Here is a 22483-nt window from a genome sequence, read left to right on the forward strand (position 1 = left end):
TGAAAACCGATCTTATAGTGCTGCCGTTTCTAGAGCTACCTTATTCATATTTGCTCTCACGACCTTGTTTTCCAATCACGTGGCAACAGAAGATACAGATGTCACCACAAGAACATATTTGTGCTGCTCTAAATGTTGCTTTTTTTAAACGATTGCGGCAGTTTTGTTTTTTTCTATGCACTAGAACGTTTGTATTTCAGTTCTTATATACTATCTCATGTTTGCCTGCAATTCACGCATAATTTCCTGTGCGGTCAGTAAGCTGTAGTTATACGCTTTAAGATAGTGATGTACCCCATGTTATCTTTACGCCCGCTATGGCGAAGCAGAAGGATGTAAGGAAGTTGACTACCCGCAGGGTGGTCGATATATACATAAAATTTTTCCCCCGTAACTTACAATCCCCTAGAAATAAACATGAGGATTTAACAGAATTCCTTTCAAATTTTAGATCTAAATTTGAAGTTATGAGGCTTACAGAAACCTTTTATATACCCGAATACGACATACTCTGCCTGCCTGGTTATTCTAGCTTTTTCTGAAATAAACCTCGTTGGCATGAAGACGGTGTGTAGCGCCTTATACCAAAAAACCTTTACGCAAACATGTTTGCAAAATTAAGCATTTCAAACATAGACTACGAAGCTTTGACGTTGCTCAGTAGAACTCCTTTGTTCACTGTTATGTATCGTCCACCGAATGGCAATTTAGACAGATACCCTTCGGTTGACGACCAGCCTAAACTCAACGGAGACCTCAACGCCAATATACTACTAAACAAGGATGCCGTTAGTGAACTTTCCTTATCGCTCCAATGAAATAATTTTTCTATTGTAATTGCGGAACCAACCCGTATCACGGCACTAACTGAGAGCATGACTGACATAATTATTACACAGTCTTTAGTAGATGTAGAAGGCGATGTTATTGAATCGTCGTTCCGTGACCATCTCCGAATAAGCACATATGTTTAGGGAAGCTCACTCCTTAGGAAGACCTGCTTCTACTTGAGAAAGATTTCTGATAAATTCTATTAAAAAAACTACTCTTGAAGGTTTAAAAGACTTTCCTTGGTTCACAGGAAACTAGTGTTTGACTGCACTTCTGCTAACGATGCTTACTACACATTTATGTCCATACTAACCAATGTTTCTACAGAATGTTTTCACTTTAGAAAACGTAGAAAATCAAGAAGTTCAGACAAACCGTTGATTACTGAAGAATGCGTTATAATAATACGTAAGAAAACGCACATGTATGCAAAACTTCCGCAAACGGGGAAACTGGAAGACCTCGGTGAATTTTAAGATTATAGAGATGTTACAGATTTCCTCGGCAATGCGAAGCACTTATATTTCAATGGTCTATTTTCTGGTATCAAAGTTTCAGACGCCGATAAGCTGTGACATACGTTATTTATATTCTTAAGTCGAAATAGACTGTGTGATTCCCGTCTCACATGTTATCAAGGTTACACAGTTATTACGGGCAAACAATTAGCAGAAGTTGTACAGCGAAGCTGTTAGTCTCTTGTTGGTGCGCATGTTTCGTGACGTGCTTGGCCACATACCGGCAGCTGGCACAGGGGCTCGCTTCAGTTTCTGCGCGACAGAATTGTGTTTTATTCGATATTCGAATTGCATCCGATGTTATCATGCCTGCAGGTTGTGTGTAAGCCGTACTTTAAGAATTTTGTGACAGTTTATTTTGAGAAATTCAATTAGTTCAAAAATGCACTTGCGCCAGGCGGAGGGCTTCATAAATTAGGATGTATGCTGCACTTCCACGAACGTGTGTGTGTGCGTGACGTACGTCGCTTGTAGTGAAGGTGCTTGTGTAATATCGTGTAACGTCAGTTGGGGGGGTGGTACTTGTCTAACGTCCGCACCAGCTTCTTTGTGCATCCATTTTTACAGGGTTTAATGGAGAGGGATTTTTTAAACTTGAACTTCGTCACTCTCACCACAAACACGCACAAATAATTTGTGTCACAGTTATAAGCATCAAACATAGTCAGTGCATTCTTGAATCCAATAAACGACTAGGAGGTTCATTGGGCGTTTACAGCACTGAATAATAAACAAGCGAGAAACATTGATGGGCATAGAATGCAGTCAATTAAGAACGTCTTCGTAAGTATTACATGTGTCATTATTGATATATTCAGCGAATCATTAGGCTCCAGAAGATTTCCGGACGGTATAAAGCGTGCCAAAAATAAAAGTTGTCTACAAATATGGTAATAGAAACTACCTACACAATTACCGACCAATTTCAGTGTTAGCAATATCTTCGAAAGGGTTTGAAAAAAGTTATTTTTACGCATATGAATTCTTTTTGTGAGAAACACTCGTTGATATCAATTTGTAAATATGGCTTAAGGAAAAGACGGTTCACAGAATTAACGCTAGTAAAGCAAAGAGAAATAACCAATAAATCTTTTGAAGACAGGCAACTCATAATGGGCATTTCTGCTGTTTTTTCGAAAAATCTTGATTCATTGATTGGCCTGGCATTATTGACAAAATTAAAGCATTAAGGATTTTGTGGCATATCCTTGAATTTTCTGACGTGTTACCCAGCCTACGGAAAGCAAATTGTGACATTAAATGAATAATTTTGAGCGATAAAAATTGCGAAACGGGTGCTCTTCAGGGCACTCTGTAAGGACTCGAAAAATTAAATTTTTAAATTATTTTTTTATTTATGTAATACTGCAGTACCAAAGCACAGCCCGAAACAGGAGGGGCAAAACTACATGAAAATAGAAAAGAAACAAAGGAGCCGCACTACATTTACAAACTTCGGCAAATGAGAACATCAAATAACTAGCGATTATAGCGTAGATATCGCGAGAACAACGAGAGAGAAAAAGGTTTAATCAAATGAAAAGAAAGAAGAAAACAACATGACACATTTGTACATATTGGAAACAACAGAAATTGTATATCAATGGCATTGTAAACATACCAGACAGGCTTCATTCATAATACATACAGATTATACGAGTATAATTATAAATTCTGATAGCACTGATGATCTGTCCGTTCGTGAAACACGGTTCTCGATAAATTAAATAACCGGAGTACAGCGAACGCACCGCAAATCAATATTAAAAAGAGATAAATCTTGTTTACGCCACCATACCAGAAGCCTATACACTTCAAATTTATTTTTGATATGGGTCTAAATAACAATGAATTCGTGTCAAAAAATAAAGTTCTATACGTAACTTTTATTAAGTATTTAATTCGAAATATTCAAACCAAGCGTTTTTTTCATAATCGGACTAGAAGAATTGGTATGCTGGTGCAACTGCCTGTATCTATTATCTGAGAGACTGAAGCTTTTAGTGTGCAACTCACAGTTTTTTGCCCAAGTAAATTACTGCTCGTGAATGTGGGGCACTACGTCATGCATATATATATATATATATATATATATATATATATATATATATATATATATATATATATATATATGCGGATAGACAATAGAGATTGTAGAAATAAGGTATCCGCTAAATTGCAAACATTTCCTGAAATTCACAAGCCATCATATATTTCTCATATACTGGATACTACCTTTTGAGCAATTGCGTAAGTACAGATTATTGTTCGTTATTAAAGGAGATTAGAGTAAACTAACGCCTCATTTATGAAATTTCGGAACCTAAAGAGCACTCCAGAAAAAGTCTACAGTGCCCGGATTAAGCCAACTTGGCTAGTACCTTTCTCTGGGACAAATCGTAGCTTTAACACCATAGAACATTAGTTATGCAGACTTTTGAATGAAAAAAGAATATCCTGGTATAAATGTCCTCGAGATGAGGCAAAGCAATCTCAGTCTATGTTCTATGCAGTTTTGTTAATACTACGTTTTCATGTACCCCGGCTGTTTAGGACCTACTTTGTGAAAAGTGGTACCTTCTTCATTTTTTTCTACTTCAGTGTGTATGTTCTTTACCTACGCAGATTGCTGCATTCAGCAAATGATATATTTCGCATTTCTGTTAGTGTTTTTCATCCTCTGTAAAATGCTTCACTGCCGATAGCTACTACTTTCGCGCTGCCATTTCCTGTTTGTAACAGGGATCCCGTCAAGCCGTCGACTGACAAAGCACTTTGTCCCTGCTCCCTGCATTTCTCACCAGCGAAGTGTAGAAATAAATTGAAATTGAAATTAAGTGCGTAATGCGAGTGTCTAAACGTCAGCTGTCGTATGGGTTAGATGTTATCGCTCCCGATCTCAAGATCCCCTAATGGCTTGGGGGTTCTCTGGTCCCGCTTCTTCAATGGCATTTCAGTGTAAAGCGTTTGAGTTTAAATATCTACGCTCTTCTCCGATGTTCGAGCGCCCACCAGCTTTCTAAACATACACTGGCGCAGTCGAAGGCGCTATGGCGGCGAGCACATGACGACCATTCTGAAAAGATGATGATCCTATAACGACAGCGTGACGATGACGGCATAAAGAAACTGGCAAAACGACAATTGAATGACTATGACTCGGTAGGCAAGAAGCAGGCTGGAGGCAAAGCAGTGGGGGATTATGGCATAGGCACAAGGAATACCAGGGGAGAGTTATTAGTAGACTTTGCAGAACACAGTAATATGCGGATAATGAATACATTCTTCCGCATACGGGATAGCCGAAATTGGACTTGGAGGAGCGCGAATGGCGAGACTAGAAATGAAATAGACTTTATACTCTGCACTAACCCTGGCATCATAAAAGATGTGGACGTGCTCGGTAAGGTGCGCTGCAGTGACCATAGGATGGTAAGGACTCGAATTAGCCTAGACCTGAGGAGGGTACGGAAGAAACTGGTACATAAGAAGCCGATCAATGAGTTAGCGCTAAGAGGGAAAATAGAGGAATTCCAGATCAAGCTACAGAACAGGTTCGGCTTTAACTCAGAAAGAGGACCTTGGTGTTGAAACAATGAACGACAATCTTGTGGGCATCATTAAGGAGTGTGCAATGGAAATCGGCGGTAACTCCGTTAGACAGCATACCAGTAAGCTATCGCAGGAGATGAAAGATCTGATCAAGAAACGCCAATGTATGAAAGCCTTTAACCCAACAGCTAGAATAGAACTGGCAGAACTTTTGAAGTTAATCAACAAGTGTGAGACAGCTGACACAAGAAAGTATAATATGGATAGAATTGAATATACTCTCAGGAACGGAGGAAGCCTAAAACCAGTGACGAAGAAACTAGGAATTGGCAAGAATCAGATGTATGCGCTAAGAGACAAAGATGGCAATATCATTACTAATATCGATGAGATAGTTCAAGTGGCTGAGGAGTTCTATAGATATTTATACAGTACCAATGGCACCCACGACGATAATGGAAGAGATAACAGTCTAGAAGAATTCGAAATCCCACAGGTAACGCCGGAAGAAGTAAAGAAAGCCTTGGGAGCAATGCAAATTGGGAAGGCAGCTGGGCAGGATCAGGTAACAGCAGATTCGTTGAAGGATGGTGGGCAGATTGTTCTAGAGAAACTGGCTACCCTGTATACGCAATGCCTCAAGACCTCGAGCGTACCGGAATCTTGGAAGAACGCTAACATAATCCTAATCCATACGAAAGGGGACGCCAAAGACTTGAAAAATTATACACCGATCAGCTTACTGCCAGTTGCCTACAAACTATTTACTAAGGTAATCGCAAATAGAATCAGGAACACCTTAGACTTCTGTCAAGCAAAGGACCAGGCAGGATTCCGTAAAGGCTACTAAACAATAGACCATATTCACACTATGAATCAGGTGATAGAGAAATGTGCGGAATATAACCAACCCTTATATAGAGCTTTCATTGATTACGAGAAAGCGTTTGATTCTGTCGAAATCACAGCAGTCATGGAGGCATTACGGAATCAGGGTGTAGACAAGCCGTATATAAAAATACTGACAGATATCTATAGCGGCTCCACAACCACCATAGTCCTCCATAAAGAAAGCAACAAAATCCCAATAAAGAAAGGCGTCAGGCAGGGAGATACGATCTCTCCAATGCTATTCACAGCTTGTTTACAAGAGGTATTCGGAGACCTCGATTGGGAAGAATTGGGGATAAAACTTAATGGAGAATACCTTAGTAACTTGCGATTCGCTGATGATATTGCCTTCCTTGTAACTCAGGGGACCAATTGCAATGCATGCTCACTGACCTGGAGTGTCAATGCAGAAGAGTGGGTCTAAAAATTAATCTGCAGAAAACTAAAGTAATGTGTAACAGTCTCGGAAGAGGGCAGCAATTTACAATAGGTAGCGAGGCCCTAGAAGTGGTAAGGGAATACATCTACTTAGGGGAGGTAGTGACGACAGATCCGGATCATGAGACGGAAATAGTCAGAAGAATAAGAATGGGCTGGGGGTGCGTTTGGCAGGCATTCTCAGATCATGAACAGCAGGTTGCCATTATCCCCCAAGAGAAAAGTGTATAATAGCTGTGTCTTAGCAGTACTCACCTATGGGGCAGAAACCTGGAGGCTTAAGAAAAGGGTTCTACTTATATTGAGGACGACGCAACGAGCTATGGAAAAAATGATGGCTGTAACGTTAAAGGATAAGAAAAGAGCGGAACAAACGCGAGTTAATGACATCTTAGTTGAAATCAAGAAAAATAAATGGGGGGGGGCATGGGCAGGACATGTAATGAGGAGGGAAGATAACCGATGATCATTAAGGGTTACGGACTGGATTCCAAGGGAAGGGAAGCGTAGCAGGGGGCGGCAGAAAGTTAGGTGGGCGGATGAGATTAAGAAGTTTGCAGGGACGACATGGCGACAATTAGTACATGACCGGGGTTGTTGGAGAAATATGGGAGAGGCCTTTGCCCTGCAGTGGCTGTAACCAGGCTGCTGCTGCTGATGATGATGATGATGACTATGACGGCGTGACAACTTTGTTACAATCGGGATCGAATGACGACAGCATTATCACGATGGAATAAATAAGATGAAATGACGTCAATGGAGCAACGAAGTGGGTATACGACGACGAGTGTACGACGAATATAGCACGAAGACCTCTTTATGACTAAGGCTTGCGTTGGAGCTAGTTGGAGTAACATACTTGTCCTTATAAAGCAGCGCTGCAAATTTGAAACACAGGCACGAGAACAGAACAAAGTGCATCTATCAACTGTTTATTGAAATACACAGCGGGTGTACATTATGGGCAACAACGCCATTCGGAAAGAGAAATGCGCATAATAATAATAATAATATTTGGGGTTTTACGTGCCAAAACCACTTTCTGATTATGAGGCACGCCGTAGTGGAGGACTCCGGAAATTTAGACCACCTGGGGTTCTTTAACGTGCACCTAAATCTAAGCACACGGGTGTTTTCGCATTTCGCCCCCATCGAAGTGCGGCCGCCGTGGCCGGGATTCGATCCCGCGACCTTGTGCTCAGCAGCCCAACACCATAGCCACTGAGCAACCACGGCGGGTGAGAAATGCGCAAACTGACATGTGTGGCTTATCGGTTAGTACCTCACCTAAGGAACTGATTATGCCAGGTTCTCAGTTGTGCGCACGCTCCGTATTTTTTTCTCTCTCTAATTTCCTAGGTTAGACAATTACTCGGCGTTGAGCGCGATTGACTGTCAACTTACGCATATACCGTATTTCCACGAAAGCATACAGTACGCTTCTACAACTGTTCCACAATGCCTATCTGTGCTGCTAGTGGTAACTGTTGTGTCGTCGAAATTCGGGGCACATTTGCACCTAGAGCAGTGGAGAGCAGGATTACCTTCTATTGTCACTCTATACACTGCACAAGTTTTTGTTCTCCTGGAGTGTTTCTATAAACAGATGATAGATGCGCTTCGCCTGTGCTCTTCTCGTCACTGTGTTTCAACTTTGCAGCGCTGCTTTATAAGTACAATTCTGTATTACGACTGTGTGACGTCGGTGGCGTGACAAAGAGTGCGTGTCCACGATCGTACGACGATTATGGTGCGAATATGACGACCGTATGACTAGAATCGGATGACGACAACTATATGATGACGATAGTATGAGATGACGTCATTTGGCATGACAATGATGGCGTGACAACGACGGTGAGAGGACAACGGCATGACGAGAATGGCATGTACCCAGTGGGACATACCAAGCGGCACATAGCCTTAGGAACTGGAGGCTGCACTATATCCGGGTACGACGGACCACTGCGCACGACGCCAATGGCGAAAAACTGAGCAGCGAGCTGAGAAAGATGATTGACTATGGAATGTTATTGGCGCAAGGGGCCAGGTGTGGCCGAGAAGCGCCAAGGCCATGCGAGCTAAGAAAACCTTACGCTTTAATAATAAAGGTAAAGTGAAAATGAATGTGAAAAAAAAAAAAAAAACACTGCTGCCTGTGCAAACCAAACACCACAGAATCAGTTTGACGTCTCTGATGCTCTGCTCATAGCGCTATGGCGGTGGCTATTCCTCCGTCTACTTTCTAACGTCTCACGTGGACTTTCCCTGGAGTCACCTAACAGCACCAGAAGATTGTCCGCATACTCCCGGTAGCGAACAGGCCACTAGACTTGTAGGCGCGGTAGAACTGCTTTAAACCATTTTTTTTCATGTTGTACTCCTTGTTTCTTAATTAATTATGTGGCACAAAGTCACACTCCTGCTACCGTCAGCATCACTCAATCGGTGGGACATTTTGCTTTTGTCTATTTCAATTTGTAAGTGTTATTCCCATCTGCATGTTTGGCAAAGTTGACCGCAAGCATTGGGAACCCCGTCCGGTGCCGCCGCTGTCGTTACCAACACAACTCAAATCACGGCGGACGGAGGTGGACACCACGTGGACGCCGACCGCGATGTCGAGGAGTTTTCGGCCACGTACCGAGAGGTGCTTGGTCACTACAGGAAGGAACGCAGGAAATATCCACAACCCCACGGGCGACTGGACAGGTCCGAGATGATCGATCTGAGACGGTTGCAAACGGGTACATTCAGCAACCCCTACCAACTCCACCGCCTGTGGCCCGCGCTGCACCCGTCGCCCGGCTGCCCGTGGTGTGAACACGAACGGGCCGCCATGGCCCATGTGCTTTGGAAATGCCAATGCCATCAGGAAGAAGGACCAAGAGCAAGGGGGAAGACAACAGCAGGGCCCTCTGAAGCGAGGCGCCTCGCTGAGAGATGGCAAGGCACCCTCCTCAGCGAGGCACCCGAAGACGAGGAGTGGGCCGTCCAGCGGGCTAGGGCCATTGCCGAGGATCTCGGAAGATTTTCCTCGGGCGATGGATCCCTGGCAGCCTAGCACCGAGCACCAACAGCAATAACCGTTGGACAAATAAAGGTTATTCCTATCCTATCCTATTGGAAACAGACGTCCAGATTCACAAAAATCTCCTGCGCTCTAGGAACCGCTAGTAAGATGAAAAATCATCCAATCCTGATGTTGCGCACATTTTCGCGAAGGTGGTCAGCCAACGGCAAAAATATAATGTACGAAGCTTCGTGAATTCGACCCCAAGTTCATTTGAGTATGTGAATTCCCGCCGTGGAATAACTTGCTGTAGGTGTCTATGTACGTATGTTATGAATTGCTTGAAAGTTCGTTTGAAGAAACAAGAAAAGTTAATCGACAAATTCTCTAATCATGTGTTTCTCACGGTTCCAATTTCAGCGACTATTTGGATAACCTTACAGACGTGTACATGATTCCTACATACCACGCTGCCTGCTACTTTGGAGGCTGCATGGCCTTCTATGCTGTCGATCACTACAAGAACACAAAGATTTCGAAGGTAAAGCACATTTGATACATTTTGTTCAAGGATCAGCCCAATTTTTTTCCAATGATTTATTGTACAGCTAGGGCAAGGGACAGCGGGAAATAATATAGAAACCTCTAACGGTATGTTAACAAACAAAGCTGTTAGTAAGAACGATGCGGACAGATTTCATACACGCTTAAATATTAAAAATAGTCGATTGCTGTAACACGTGGATAAAGAAAAAGCATCTGCTTTGTCTCACAAGTATGATAAAAGCTCCAGCAACAGCCTTCGTTTAGCATGATTTTCGTGCATCACTGGCGATCGCCTTTCCCGCAACGGTTGTCTCTGGGCAGCATGATTCCAAACTGCCCATTTACATCAAACATTCGTTGACGGATCCGAATGACTGGAACTATTTGATAAATCAGGCCTTCCTTTTCCAAATTATGCCATGGTAAACTCGTTTTCATTCTATACTCGACTGCTCCCGCCCGTTGTTCCGCGAAAAAACAAAAGGTGAGTTGGCGTCTTGTGGAAGCTTGTCCCCAACAATATCTAATATCATGCATTCGGCTACGTTCTTTCTACGCCCGGAGATCAAGAAATTTCGGCCTGTATTCACAAAAATGTTCTTATGCTAAACCGGTTGGTAATATAAAGGGCCAGACAATCGTGATGTTGGACATATGTTATTGAAGGCGGCCGGCCAATGGATGAACAAGGCTCACTAAGGAAAAGCTTTGTGAATTTGACTCCTTGTCTCCGTAAGGGCAACAACTGTTGCGTCACGCATGGGAACAACATAGAACAACGTAGAACATGGGAACACGCGCTGCGTGCTCTTGAATGAGCTTTTAGTCCAACTCAACAGGACATCTGCTTCACCATTTGGCGTGCACATTAACTAGTGTTTAAAGATAAACTTTATATCACAGGAATTCTTGAATTCACAAGGCTTTTCGTTCGCAAGTGCTATTTCACATGGACCGGCCGGCTTCGCTAATAGTATGTTCAGCTTCAGGATTCGCTGGAACTTTCTTATAGGAACAAGTACAGCGCAACGGCTCCTTGTGAATACTTGTGCTGGTGGTGTTCACGCTAGTTTAGTGGAAGAACCCAGGGCAAAATAATGAAACTTTTCTGCAAGATGTTCGCAGAACTTTCTTCTTTATTCACTCCCCACTCAAGGCCTTTGTCGGTATTTAAGGAATTGATGAGGCGCACCCCTGTGGCAACTGTGTCTACTGTGGCACATAATTAAGTTAGACACCGTGACCCCTATTGAATAAGTAATATCAAATGCTGGACGCTTTCTTGACAAGTTGACAAAAAAGTCTACCGGAAAAAATATTGCACCATCATTCGTTGTTGAATGCTGAAAGATATCTTCAGTGAAAAAAATTTGTTCTGGTCGAGATTGAGTGTTTCCCACATTTTTAATCTCACCTTTCTTGTACCGAAAATTGTTGTAATGGCGGCACCAGTAGTGGCACTTAGTTTTTTACTTTTCTTTTTACTGTAAAATATGCCGGAGTCGTTGCGATAAGTGTGCTACGGGCTAATGACATTGTATCGAGTGGGGCTAACTGCGTTTGGAATTGGCAGCTCAGCCATTTTTATTAACATTGATTAGCTTGTTTAGTCAGTAATGGTGTTACTCTACCATTACCAGCTGCAGTTTTGTCAAGGTAACGAATGCTGTGACCACAAGGTACTAACTGCAGCAACGTTTTAGTTTAATAGTGTTCCCGACTGAGAGACAACGGCTAGGCCGCAGGTCTTCCATTTTATTTCAGTGAGCGAGCCACCCTCTATTACGGCCCCGAGTGGTGATGATGAGCATGTACAGATAAGGAAGATAAAACGCACACGCAGCGCTCACACGATAATAAACGGGTGAAGTTAGGAAACTGTGATGTGTGTTGTATTTGTCTGTTACTTGTGCCCCTGTGTTTTTGTCTGATGACGCTGGAAATGCTCTCTAAATTGTCCAACTGTCATTTGGACTCATCAAACCGCTCTGGACCCACACTGGCCGCAGGGTGTGGAGGTCGCTCTGTGGGCCGTCGCTTTCGGTCTGGGCGCAGCGTGCATATTCTACCGCTTGGACTGGACGCGCGGCACAAAACACGCCGACCTGGCCAAGGTGTCGCTGGCCTTTTGGGACCGCATCCTCTGGGCCACTGCACTGGCAGCGCTCACATTCCTCTGCGCAACAGGAAGGGGCGGTGAGCGCCGCTATATTAAATCTCTTAACCTTGAACACTCCTTGTTAAATGACGTTGAAGGTACTTTTTTGAACAGTGGTAAAATTAACAACGAAATTGGAATGTGGCCTAACGAATGAAAACAATAGCAAAATAGACGGGACAGCCGCAAGTCGCTGGAATCGCGACAATCCCTTGGCGCCTTGTTGTGTCTTGTTACCTAAGAGTAAACATGTTCTATAGAATTCTGTCTTGCTGGAATTTCTTTCCCACGTTTCTTCTCCCTCGATTCTTTTTAAGATCAAGTGTCACCAACTACCCGCTGTTACTAACACTTTAATAAATATAGAGTTCAATAACGATTCGTTACATAGCCGAGGAGCGAGTTCCCTTAAGAAAACAAAACCAAAAGACATTTCGCCCAAACTATTTGCAAGCCCAGAAAAAAATTTGGCATGTTTTTAGTCGGTAAGAAGTGTTTTTCATTGGCTAGCCACGTTTGCTAATGTCATGTGCGATATCGCGATTGACCGGTGCATCTCGTTGGGGAGCGCTCTGTTGTGGGAACCGCAGTGGAATTTCAGCGCTCAGTGGAAAACACCGCTTTATTTTCATAAAAGATATTCTGAGAGCAGGGGCGCTATAACGTAAAGTTATTCCAAAGTTTTCTATTCCAATTCTGCAATCAGCCCTCCACGATTGGGGAAAAAATATTCGGGCCACCCCCCCTCCCCCCCTTCATGTGTCTGTCACGCGACGTCACGAAAATCCCGACAGCTCCCCATCTGATATGACGTGTACACACTGATTATGCATGATTCCATCAAACAAAAGAAAAATATTGATTTCTGATTGGGCGCCTTTTTTCCATTAGCCCTTTTATACTGGTGAAAAGTTTTCGGGCTGCGCCTACCTCGCTGTTTGTCACACGACGACTCAAAACCGCGAGAGCTCAACACGTCAAAGTGACGTGCACGCTTTAAAATTCCTTAATGTGCCGAACAAAACTGAGTTATTTTCTGAATAGCCAGAGATTAGCCCATTCCGAAAGGAATAGAAGATGGTTGCCCGCCACGCTCTGGCACTGGCTACTCGCACCTGCCGGTGAGAATGGATTTATTTGATTATAATAAAAATTTTTACGTGGCAGTGTAACGTTATCGAGCTCTTTCGGCACGTTTGCGACCTCGCTCTGGCAACTCTTCTTTGCTGAGGATCCGTTTTAGCGGCATACTTAACCTACCGTTGCACGCCGCTGCGATTTCCGACCAGTCACCGCAAGCTATAAGTAAGGGGAAGAGGACTAATCGCAGAAGCCGGCGCCACTGTCCTCATCCCGTTATCTATTTTCACTGCGCTAGCTCGGCCCCATCGAAACCCTTTCCCCTAGAGCGTGTTCATCAATCAATCAATCAATCAATCAATTTTTATTATTACTTAAATGTACTATACTCCTTCTGAATTGGGACCTCCTTGTTTACGGTTAAGATAAAAGTTCCGTTAGCAAGAAACAGCAGCTGAATCGGTACAATTACAGAAACGATAAATAATGAAATACAGATATAAGCAAATGAAGATACTAATAGACAGCAATATTTCAAGAAGTAACCAATATTGTGAAAATAGATAAAACTAACCTATAAGAGGATGAAAAGAATAAAAAGAATTTTTAAAAAATTAGGTAACATGTTGGAGTACATAACAATGGCAAGTCTAAAACCAAAATTGGTTTATACAGTACATAGTGTCACATACATATCACATAACAAAAATTTTTCAGTTCGGTCACAAAATTGATGGGCTTTCTGGAGTTTTATGACAAATGGTAATTTATTCCGTGATGATATGGCTGCAAAGTGAACTGCCTGTTTGCCATAATTAGTGCACACTTTGGGCGGAATTAAGTTATTATGCAGCGCAAAACGAGTTAGTGTTCGTTAGAGACGATATAGAAACTAGCGATAATAAGATTTTGTCATTTATTAGTTTGAAAAGAAGAGTGGCAAGGTGTACTTCACAAGGGCTGCAACGTCCTGAATGTTATTCGCTTGTATTAACTGCTTAGCAGTGGTGGTGTGTGGACTTGACGTGATTATTCTAACTGCCTGATTCGGGATGGTTTGTATCGGCTTTAGGTAAGTAGTGTACGTGTTACCCCAGTAGGTTATGCCGTAGCTAATGTGAGAGTGTACAAACGTGAAATAGAGTGACAGCAACAGAAGTCGTGAGAAGAATGGACGTGCCCTAATGAGAATGCTTATTCCATGTCATAACTTCCTTTTAATATGACTTATATGGCGACGAAATGTTAGGTTACAGTCAATAACAACACCCAAGTATGTGCATTGGGCACTTGCTTATAATAAATCGTTAATATTGGAAATGAGCGGAAGGCGAGGGAATGGAAGCGCAGTCGAGGACGGCAGAAAATTAGCTAGGGTGATGAAATTACGAAATTTGCAGGCGCAAGCTGTATTCAGCTAGCGCAAGAGGGGGGCAATTGGAGATTGCTTGGAGTCCTGTAGTGGGCATAAAACTATGCTGTTGATGATGATGATGGATTTGTACGTGTAACTTTGACGTGATGAGCTTTCGCGGTTTTGTGAGGTCGCATAAAAGACAGGTGAAGTGGGCGCAGCTCAAAAACTTTTAACCAGTGGCGGAGGGCTAATGGCGAGAAAGGCGTAGAATAGAAAAAAAATAAGCAAGTGTTACACATTTGTAAAACGTTAAGGCGAAAGCCTGATTGCGCCGTTGGCGCACTGTTTTGTCACGATCAAGATACGTTTATGAAGAATTGTGGCAACTGTCCATCGGAGCGCACGGCAGAACTCACCGAAATCGCCGCACCTACTGGTAGTGGGCCGGTGCCATCAGCGCCTTCGCAGAGGGAGGGGCAGTATGGGAACGCTTGCATGATGAGCGGCGTTGGAGCCAGTTGTGGAAGAAGACGACGACGAACGCGCGAGCATTGGAACGAGTGCGTCTCTGTGACCACGTGGCGTGTGCAAACATGCACGCACTAGGCACACCCTTAGTAAGCCAGGACCATGGAGAAGCCGTGGCTTCAGGGAAGCGTGTGCGTCTCGTACCGCGGAGGCCTGGGATCGATCCCCCCCCCCCCCCCCCAGGCCGAAGTGTACCAAATTGTCTTTTCGAAGCCGCAAATTACTTTGTTTACAGGAAGCTCCCTGAAAATGTGTCGTGATTGTACTCTTAGCGGTGCCGGCCATTTTTTCTCACGGCGCAGTTTCGCCAAGGACCCCGCCAACATAGACAACTAAGGCTTTCGCGTTAATAACTATTTTGAAGCGAAGCTTTCTTTGCGAACCATCCCGGACTTTCCTTACCGTGGCTGCCCCCTGCTTCTAGTGTTGCTGCTGCTGCTTGTGCGATATTGCCGAATTGCTCACACTAGATGGATGGATGGATGTTAGCATCCCCTTTGGGACGGGATAAAACCCCTCGATCTCCAAAAGTAGCGCCAAACACTTCCCTCCTCCTCCGCTCGGCACGGCCTCGACGGTGGCGCCGCCTGTGCTGGCCCTGCAGTAACAGACCACGGCTAACACGCTACCGGAGGAAATCCGCGGAAACGTTCGCTTGAGCCCTGCGGAGCAGTTCCTTCAATCGAGATCTTGCTTCGTCAATCGGTAACTGGCCTTAAGAGTGTCGTGTTAAAATTTCGGAAAAAATAAAGGAAAGGACCATTATTTAAGGCGTAAAGCATGCGGACGTTGAGAGTTCGTGTTGCTGAAACACGAAACATGCACGCGGTGTGCTCACACACGCGCGTAATTACCAGAGTTTCAGGTTTTGACAGCGTGAAAGTATGTGTACGTGATTTCGTAGGTTCACATATAGTGCATATGACGTATGCGATACCCATTCACTTAATTGGACACGCAAGAATGTTAGCGTTAAGCAATAAAAATGTTAATCCTTATCAGCGGGCATGCGGTCCTTTGCGGCCTTTCTCGGCCATCATAATCCTGCACACAAAACGTGCGAGTAGCCGCTGCTCATGCTTCTAATATTGAGGACGCGTCCGGCAGCTGCCGGGATGGAGGCGAAATGCAAGAGGCCCGTGGAGAGATTCCGCGTTGGTGTTCCGTAATTCTCCTCGCACGGGTGCGGTATGTTGCTGCCGTCGCGGGGCGCTTTATTCGTTGCGGGGTGCTTTGGTAATCGCGACAATGGATCGTTTTTTTTTACAAGTACTGCGCCAGGAGAGCACATGTAACGGCTAACAGAGGCCTCTGGAGAGCACGTGACATTACAAGTGTTTCCGTTGCCGCTTTAGTGCAGCCACTACATGATGCAGTGGCTGCATGACATTGGCCGAAAGAACTTTGTTCCGACAAAGAACAGCGTTGTTTGCGAGCTGAGGGGTCTTTCTTATAGCTCGTAGCAAGGCATCCCGTAATGCTGTATTTCTTTTTTAAGTCTCCCGGCCTGCGCAGCAGCGTTTTTGTTGCGGTTGTCCTCAGTATGCTTAATTTCCTGGGGCGGCTCCATCACCTCGCACATCGCTAACTGTTGTTATTCAGTCGGAAGTGCAGCATTATAGATTCTGCTTTGCGCCCCGAAAAAATTAGTCGCAAGTGTACCCGTGGTATTGCAGGTGATGAGCGTTAGCTAGTCAACAATGAGTTTTTTTTAAGGTGAAAGCCTTTAGATCTTTATATTTCAAGGTGGCGTTGTAAACTGGAAGTATCACGTGACCCAAGGAAGGCCCTAGGTGACCCTAAGAATTTCCACCCCTGTATCTGTAATCATTACCCAAGTTAATTAATGAATCATTAGTGATTGACATAAGGTGGATTAGGGAGAATTAAGGTTGATTAGAGTCTATTAAAGAAGATTAAGGTGGATTAGATTGCAATAAGAAGGATTAAGATGCATGAATAAAGATTAAGGTGGGTGGAAGAGGATTAAGGCGGATTATGGTGGATTAAGGTGAAGGGTTGATGAAAGGGTATTAACACCATTTATGGTGGATTAGGGTGCATGAATAAGGACCAGGGAGGACTAAGGTGGATAAAGGAAGATTAAGGTCGGATAATGTGGATTAAGGTGAATTAGGGTTGATAAAGGAGGAAGGTAATGTTTAACAGTCTCGGAAAAGAACAGCAATTTACGATAGGTAGAGAGGCACTGGAAGTGGTAAGGGAATACATTTACTTAAGACAGGTAGTGACTGCGGATCCGGATCATGAGACTGAAATAATCAGAATAACAATGGGCTGGGGTGCGTTTGGCAGGCATGCTCAGATCATGAACAGCAGGATGCCATTATCACTCAAGAGAAAAATGTATAACAGCTGTGTCTTACCAGTACTCACGTACGGGGCAGAAACCTGGAGGCTTACGAAAAGGGTTCTACTTAAACTGAGGACGTCACAACGAGCTATGGAAAGAAGAATGATGGGTGTAAGGTTAAGGAATAAGAAAAGAGCAGATTGGGTGAGTGAACAAACGCGAGTTAATAACATCTTAGTTGAAATCGAGAAAAAGAAATGGGCATGGGCAGGACATGTAATGAGGAGGGAAGATAACCGATGGCCATTAAGGTTTACGGACTGGATTCCAAGGGAAGAGAAGCGTAGCAGGGGACGGCAGAAAGTTGGGTGGGCGGATGAGATTAAGAAGTTTGCAGGGACAACATGGTGACAATTAGTACGTGACCAGGGTAGTTGGAGAAGTATGCGAGAGGCCTTTGCCCTGCAGTGCGCGTAACGATGATGATGATGAAAGGAGAATTAAGACCGATTAGGATGGATTAGGGTAGATTAAAGTGGATTAGGGGTGATGGGGGAGCTGGATTAGGTTTGACAGAGGTGGACTAGGGTGTATTAAGGTGGATTGGGACCATTACTCAGGATTAAGTTGGATTAAGGTGCATGAATGAGGATTAAGGTGGATGAAGGAAGATTAAGGCGGATTATGATAGATTAGGGTTGATAAAGGTGGATTAAGACAGTATAGGGTAGGCTAAGGTGCATTAGGGGCGATGTAGGTTGATCAGGTTGTATTAAGGTGGATTGGGAGTATTAAGCTGGATTAAGGTGGATGAAGGAGCAATGAGGTGGATTAGGGTGGACTAAGGTTGATGGAATATTAAGACCGATTAGTCTACCATAATTCTCCTAATGCAAATTAATCCACCGAATCCACATTCATCGACCTTAGTCCTCCTTCATTCACTTTAATCCACCATAATCATCGAAAGTCCTCCTTAATGCACCCTAATCCACCTTCATCGAACTTAATGTACTCTAACCCTCCTTATACAACCCTAATGCTTCCTAATTCATTTTAATCCACCCTAATCCACCATAATCGTCCTTAATTCACCTTAATCCACCCGAATCCACATTCATCTACCTTAGTCCACCCTAATATTCCTTAATCAACCCCAATCCACCTTCATTCACCTTAATTCATCCTAGCCCACCATAATCCTCCTTAATGCACCTTAATCCTTCTTAATCCACCCTTATCCTTCTTCATGCACTTTAATCCACCATAATCCACTATAATCGTCCTTAATGCACCTCAACGCACCTTCATCCACCCTAATCCACCTTCATCAACCTTAATCCAACCTAGTCCTCCTTTATGCACCTTCATTCACCCTAATGCACCTTCATAGACTTTAATCCACCTTAATCCTCCTTAATTCACCCGAATTCATATTAATGCAATCACTAATCAATCATTACTTTGCTAATTATTTATCATCTCTTCTACGCGGCTGCATATGCTTTGGTTCGCTTCCAGCCTTCCTTCAGTCACGTGATATTTTCTGTAGCTCACAACGGGACCATGAAACAGAGGCCTAAGGATTTCGCTTAATAAGCCACACACAAAGGGATGTGTCACAAGCAATACTAGATCAGACGCACGAAGTAAAGCATCTGATCATGTGGCAGAAAAATTGTCTGGAGTATAGAACTCGCCTCGAAGCTCCCATTACATCGGTATACCCCGTTCATACGGCTTTGGTTGGGTTGGGTTGGGTTGGGTTGGGTTGGGTTGGGTTAGGTTAGGTTAGGTTAGGTCTTAAACGTTGGCTCCAGCAATATCGATGCTGTTATTAGCATTTCTCAAAATGTTCAACCCTACTGCGGCGCGTAACTGGCCCAAAATAACACGCCTCCATAGAATCCTGCAGCCCGTCCGCTGGAGCCCAGGAGGAAAAGCGCGCCGTGCGCACCGGCGGGCGAGGAGAATCGAGAAGGAAAGCGCCGTGAGGAGGAGAGTTTCGCTACTTTCAAATTATCAAGGGGCTTTAGAACGGGGTGCTGGGTTGCGCCATCTAGGAGCGATGGCTCCCACTACTTCACCCGCAGCAGTGAAAAGTAAAGGAGCAAGCCGCCCTACGGCATGCGGGTCATTGCCTGTTGGCAGGGAGGGCAAGTTAGCCGCTAGAAAAGCCTCTTAGCATGTTTGTGCACTCTGCTTTACGACGTCGCGTTACTTGAGCCGAAATATCCGTTTTCAAGCCCGGCGTGACGAAAGCGGTGGTGTCAAAATCACCGCGGCTTACTCGCGAGCGTCCCCATGGCAGTCGGGCAGGCTAAGATGACGTCACAGATAGAAGTGAGCCTTGTGCGATATAGGAGGCGTTGGCCGCGAGCCGGAGAGCCGCGATCAGACGGGAGAGAAGGCACTGGAGGAGATAGCTTCACATTGCGCATGCGTGTAGCCACCTGGCAACCGCGGGGATGGTCGCGTCTGCGCCTCCAAGGGGAGGTCGGATACCCCAAACAAATGGCGCTGAAAGCCAGCTGACTTCTTTCAACCTCCATGACACCAGCTCCGTTCGAAGGTGCATTGCATTGCAAAGCTCCTCGGTCGGGGCCTCCTTGAACCAGATGAGAAGTTAGGCGTGCATACTGCCTCGTAAGCTTTTCTGCATTTAGATTCCCACAGGGTACATTGGACCTGCCGCATTTTTACTTTGTGTGATCTAATCGTGCATAGTCAGTGTGTACAGGTCATAGCAGAGGAGTAGTTCTCACTGTTTCTGTGACGTCGCCTGATAGATAGGCGAAGTGGCGGTGGCCCAAAAAGTTGTTTCGCGAATCGTGGAAGGCGGAATGCTGACATGTAATAGAAACAGTTTGGAATAACTTAACGTTATAGCTCCCAAGTATTCTCATAATGCGTGCATGTCACAAAAAGCCGCGAATTTCCTTCGCATATTGGAGATGGTGGAGCTGAGAATTGGTAGTATTGCTGTGTTATACATAGATTCACTGACCCTTTCATCCCACACCATAGTGCACAAGAAGCCTTGTCGTTCTTTGCGCTAGTAGGCTCATATTTCTAAGGAATGATTGCTTTCTTCGATGTGTACTTTGTGGTTCTTGTTTTTTTCCCTCGAAAGGCATGCGCTTTCGCATACTTTCACAGTTACAAATTCTGCTTAACGCTCCATTAGCAATCAAGCGTTGATAGCAACTTCAATTAGGCATTAAGTGCTACACACAATCGTTCTTTAAGGGATTGACGCATGCACCAAACTCATCCTAGTCTTAGTTTCCACCTTTTCACTATAGCATATATTTAAAATACATGAAACGTTGAAGTTACATCGCAATTAGGGTTGCCCTTTTGCCCACAGAAATCAAACCAAGAAAGCGGAGAGAGCCGGGGGTGGCGGGGGGGTATCCTTTTGATAAGTATATATATAGTATGTGCGCGAAATTGAAACAAAATAATATGGCATAACGACTAGTACAAACTTTATATGTTTGAAATGTTACGAAAAAACCTGTATAAAACGTGGTGGATATTTGAAAATTTTCCTTAAATATCAAAGAGTGAAGCCAACAAACTTCGAGCGTCGTTTCTGTAGCCCATAGAATTGTGGGGACAGCAAAGCGATCAATGCGCGCCGATTTCGTTCATGTCGACCAAACTGGTTGTGCCGTGCAGCTGACGCGATAAACGCCCGCAGTGTGTTTGACCCCTGAGAATACGCGTCGAATGAAACCTTAAGTTACGCTTGAGCTTATAGGAGTAAGCTGAGAAGAAAGAATAAAAGTGGAAGGATCGACCGCTCAGTCTCTCAAATTCAGATAAGACGACAGTTTAACGACAACGACCAGTTTAGGAAATTAGTAAGTAATCTGCTTGCGACAATGAAGCTGATTGGTTTGTATGAACGCCAGAGAGTGCGCGTACGATTCAAGCTACATGCGGATTTATGTTTACTCGGAAAATCGGGAAATTACGTCCGGCAGCTGGCAACACGGAGGAATAGTCGCTTGTATCGACCCAAAACCGGCCAGGTGGCGACCATAATCGCACTGAAGAGCCGACGGGGTACTTCCTCGAACTGAGCACGATGTTGTACATCCGGTGGTCACCAGAGCTTTGAATTTGTCTTCGCGCATGGAGGTAGATGACATTTAAAGTGGCTTCCCCGCCTGAAGGTGGCTTTGTAACAAGAAGACGAGCAATATGATTTACTTTCCTTTTATAACAGATATCCAGTTTACTAGACGTTTTCTTGTGCGCGTGTAACTGGGAACGTCTTCAGTTCCCTACAACTAAATAACATATAAATTACCATCAGCTGCCATGAATCCTGTTCCTTTTTGGTTTAGAGACCGGCATTAAACTATCTGCACTATCAGGACATCGAGTACCTGCAAAGTATCTGGCACATTGAGGCGTCGCCTGCACCGCACAATGAACCAGGATGGTCATTTCGACTCCCAACAGGGTAGGCCACACTGGTGCCGCAAACCGGGCGTCTGCGAGACAATTTAGGCGAAGTGAACACACGCGTGGTTGCGCGTCGACGAATTTTGATCTTATTGGAGTGAAAAATTGTCGAGGAAATCCTAAGCAAATCAATCGACTGTGGTGAAAAGAATCGAACATATGGAAACTGAGCACAGGGGCCTGTCACACAAATGTTTTGTCGTGCTTAAATTTGCTGTGAAATTTCGAATACAAGAATACAAGTTCATTTGCATGACCAATACATAGTTGTCATGGTAATTGACGAAAAGGTAAACTAGTACCTAACACAGCGTCAGGAAACCCTTCCCATCAGCTGGCACACCACTTAGCGGGGCAAACAATAAACATTTTAAATAATGATACCTTGATAGATAAAAAAACAGAAAACATAAACATACAGCGAGCAATTCTTCATCCACGTTTTGCAGTCATGTGCTGATGCGAAAACCTGTTTTTAAACAAGCACCTAAAGCTGGCCATAGAAGCAATACACGAAAAAAGAAGCATGCACATTCTAAGTCGATGTAAAAAAAGATAAATTATGAAAAATAAAAGCGCATAACATTTTACATTTTAAACGGCCTAAAGCCCTCATGTTTCATCTCTCGCATGCTCATTTCCCTTTACCGAGAGCAGGCTCGACCTATCGGGCGTCAACAACTTTGAAGAGTCTTTTTCTCTATCCGATGTTTTTACGCAGGTCTGTGCCAAGAATTGACCAACCAGCCTCACAGTCGTCGGCCATTGCGTGGCG

General features: G+C 44.1%; 1 protein-coding gene across 1 annotated transcript in view; it reads left to right on the forward strand.

The window, feature by feature from the left end:
- The window catches only part of LOC142566635 (nose resistant to fluoxetine protein 6-like), a 96918-nt gene that overhangs the window by 66640 nt on the left and 7795 nt on the right, over window positions 1-22483 (forward strand). Inside the window, exons 11-12 of the mRNA XM_075677469.1 lie at window positions 9667-9787; window positions 11802-11988. Of these exons, the coding sequence (XP_075533584.1) occupies window positions 9667-9787; window positions 11802-11988 (308 nt within the window). The remainder of the gene's footprint in view (window positions 1-9666; window positions 9788-11801; window positions 11989-22483) is intronic.

Source organism: Dermacentor variabilis, unplaced genomic scaffold, assembly GCF_050947875.1.
Source record: "Dermacentor variabilis isolate Ectoservices unplaced genomic scaffold, ASM5094787v1 scaffold_13, whole genome shotgun sequence".
In the NCBI taxonomy this organism is placed as follows: Eukaryota; Metazoa; Arthropoda; class Arachnida; order Ixodida; family Ixodidae; genus Dermacentor; species Dermacentor variabilis.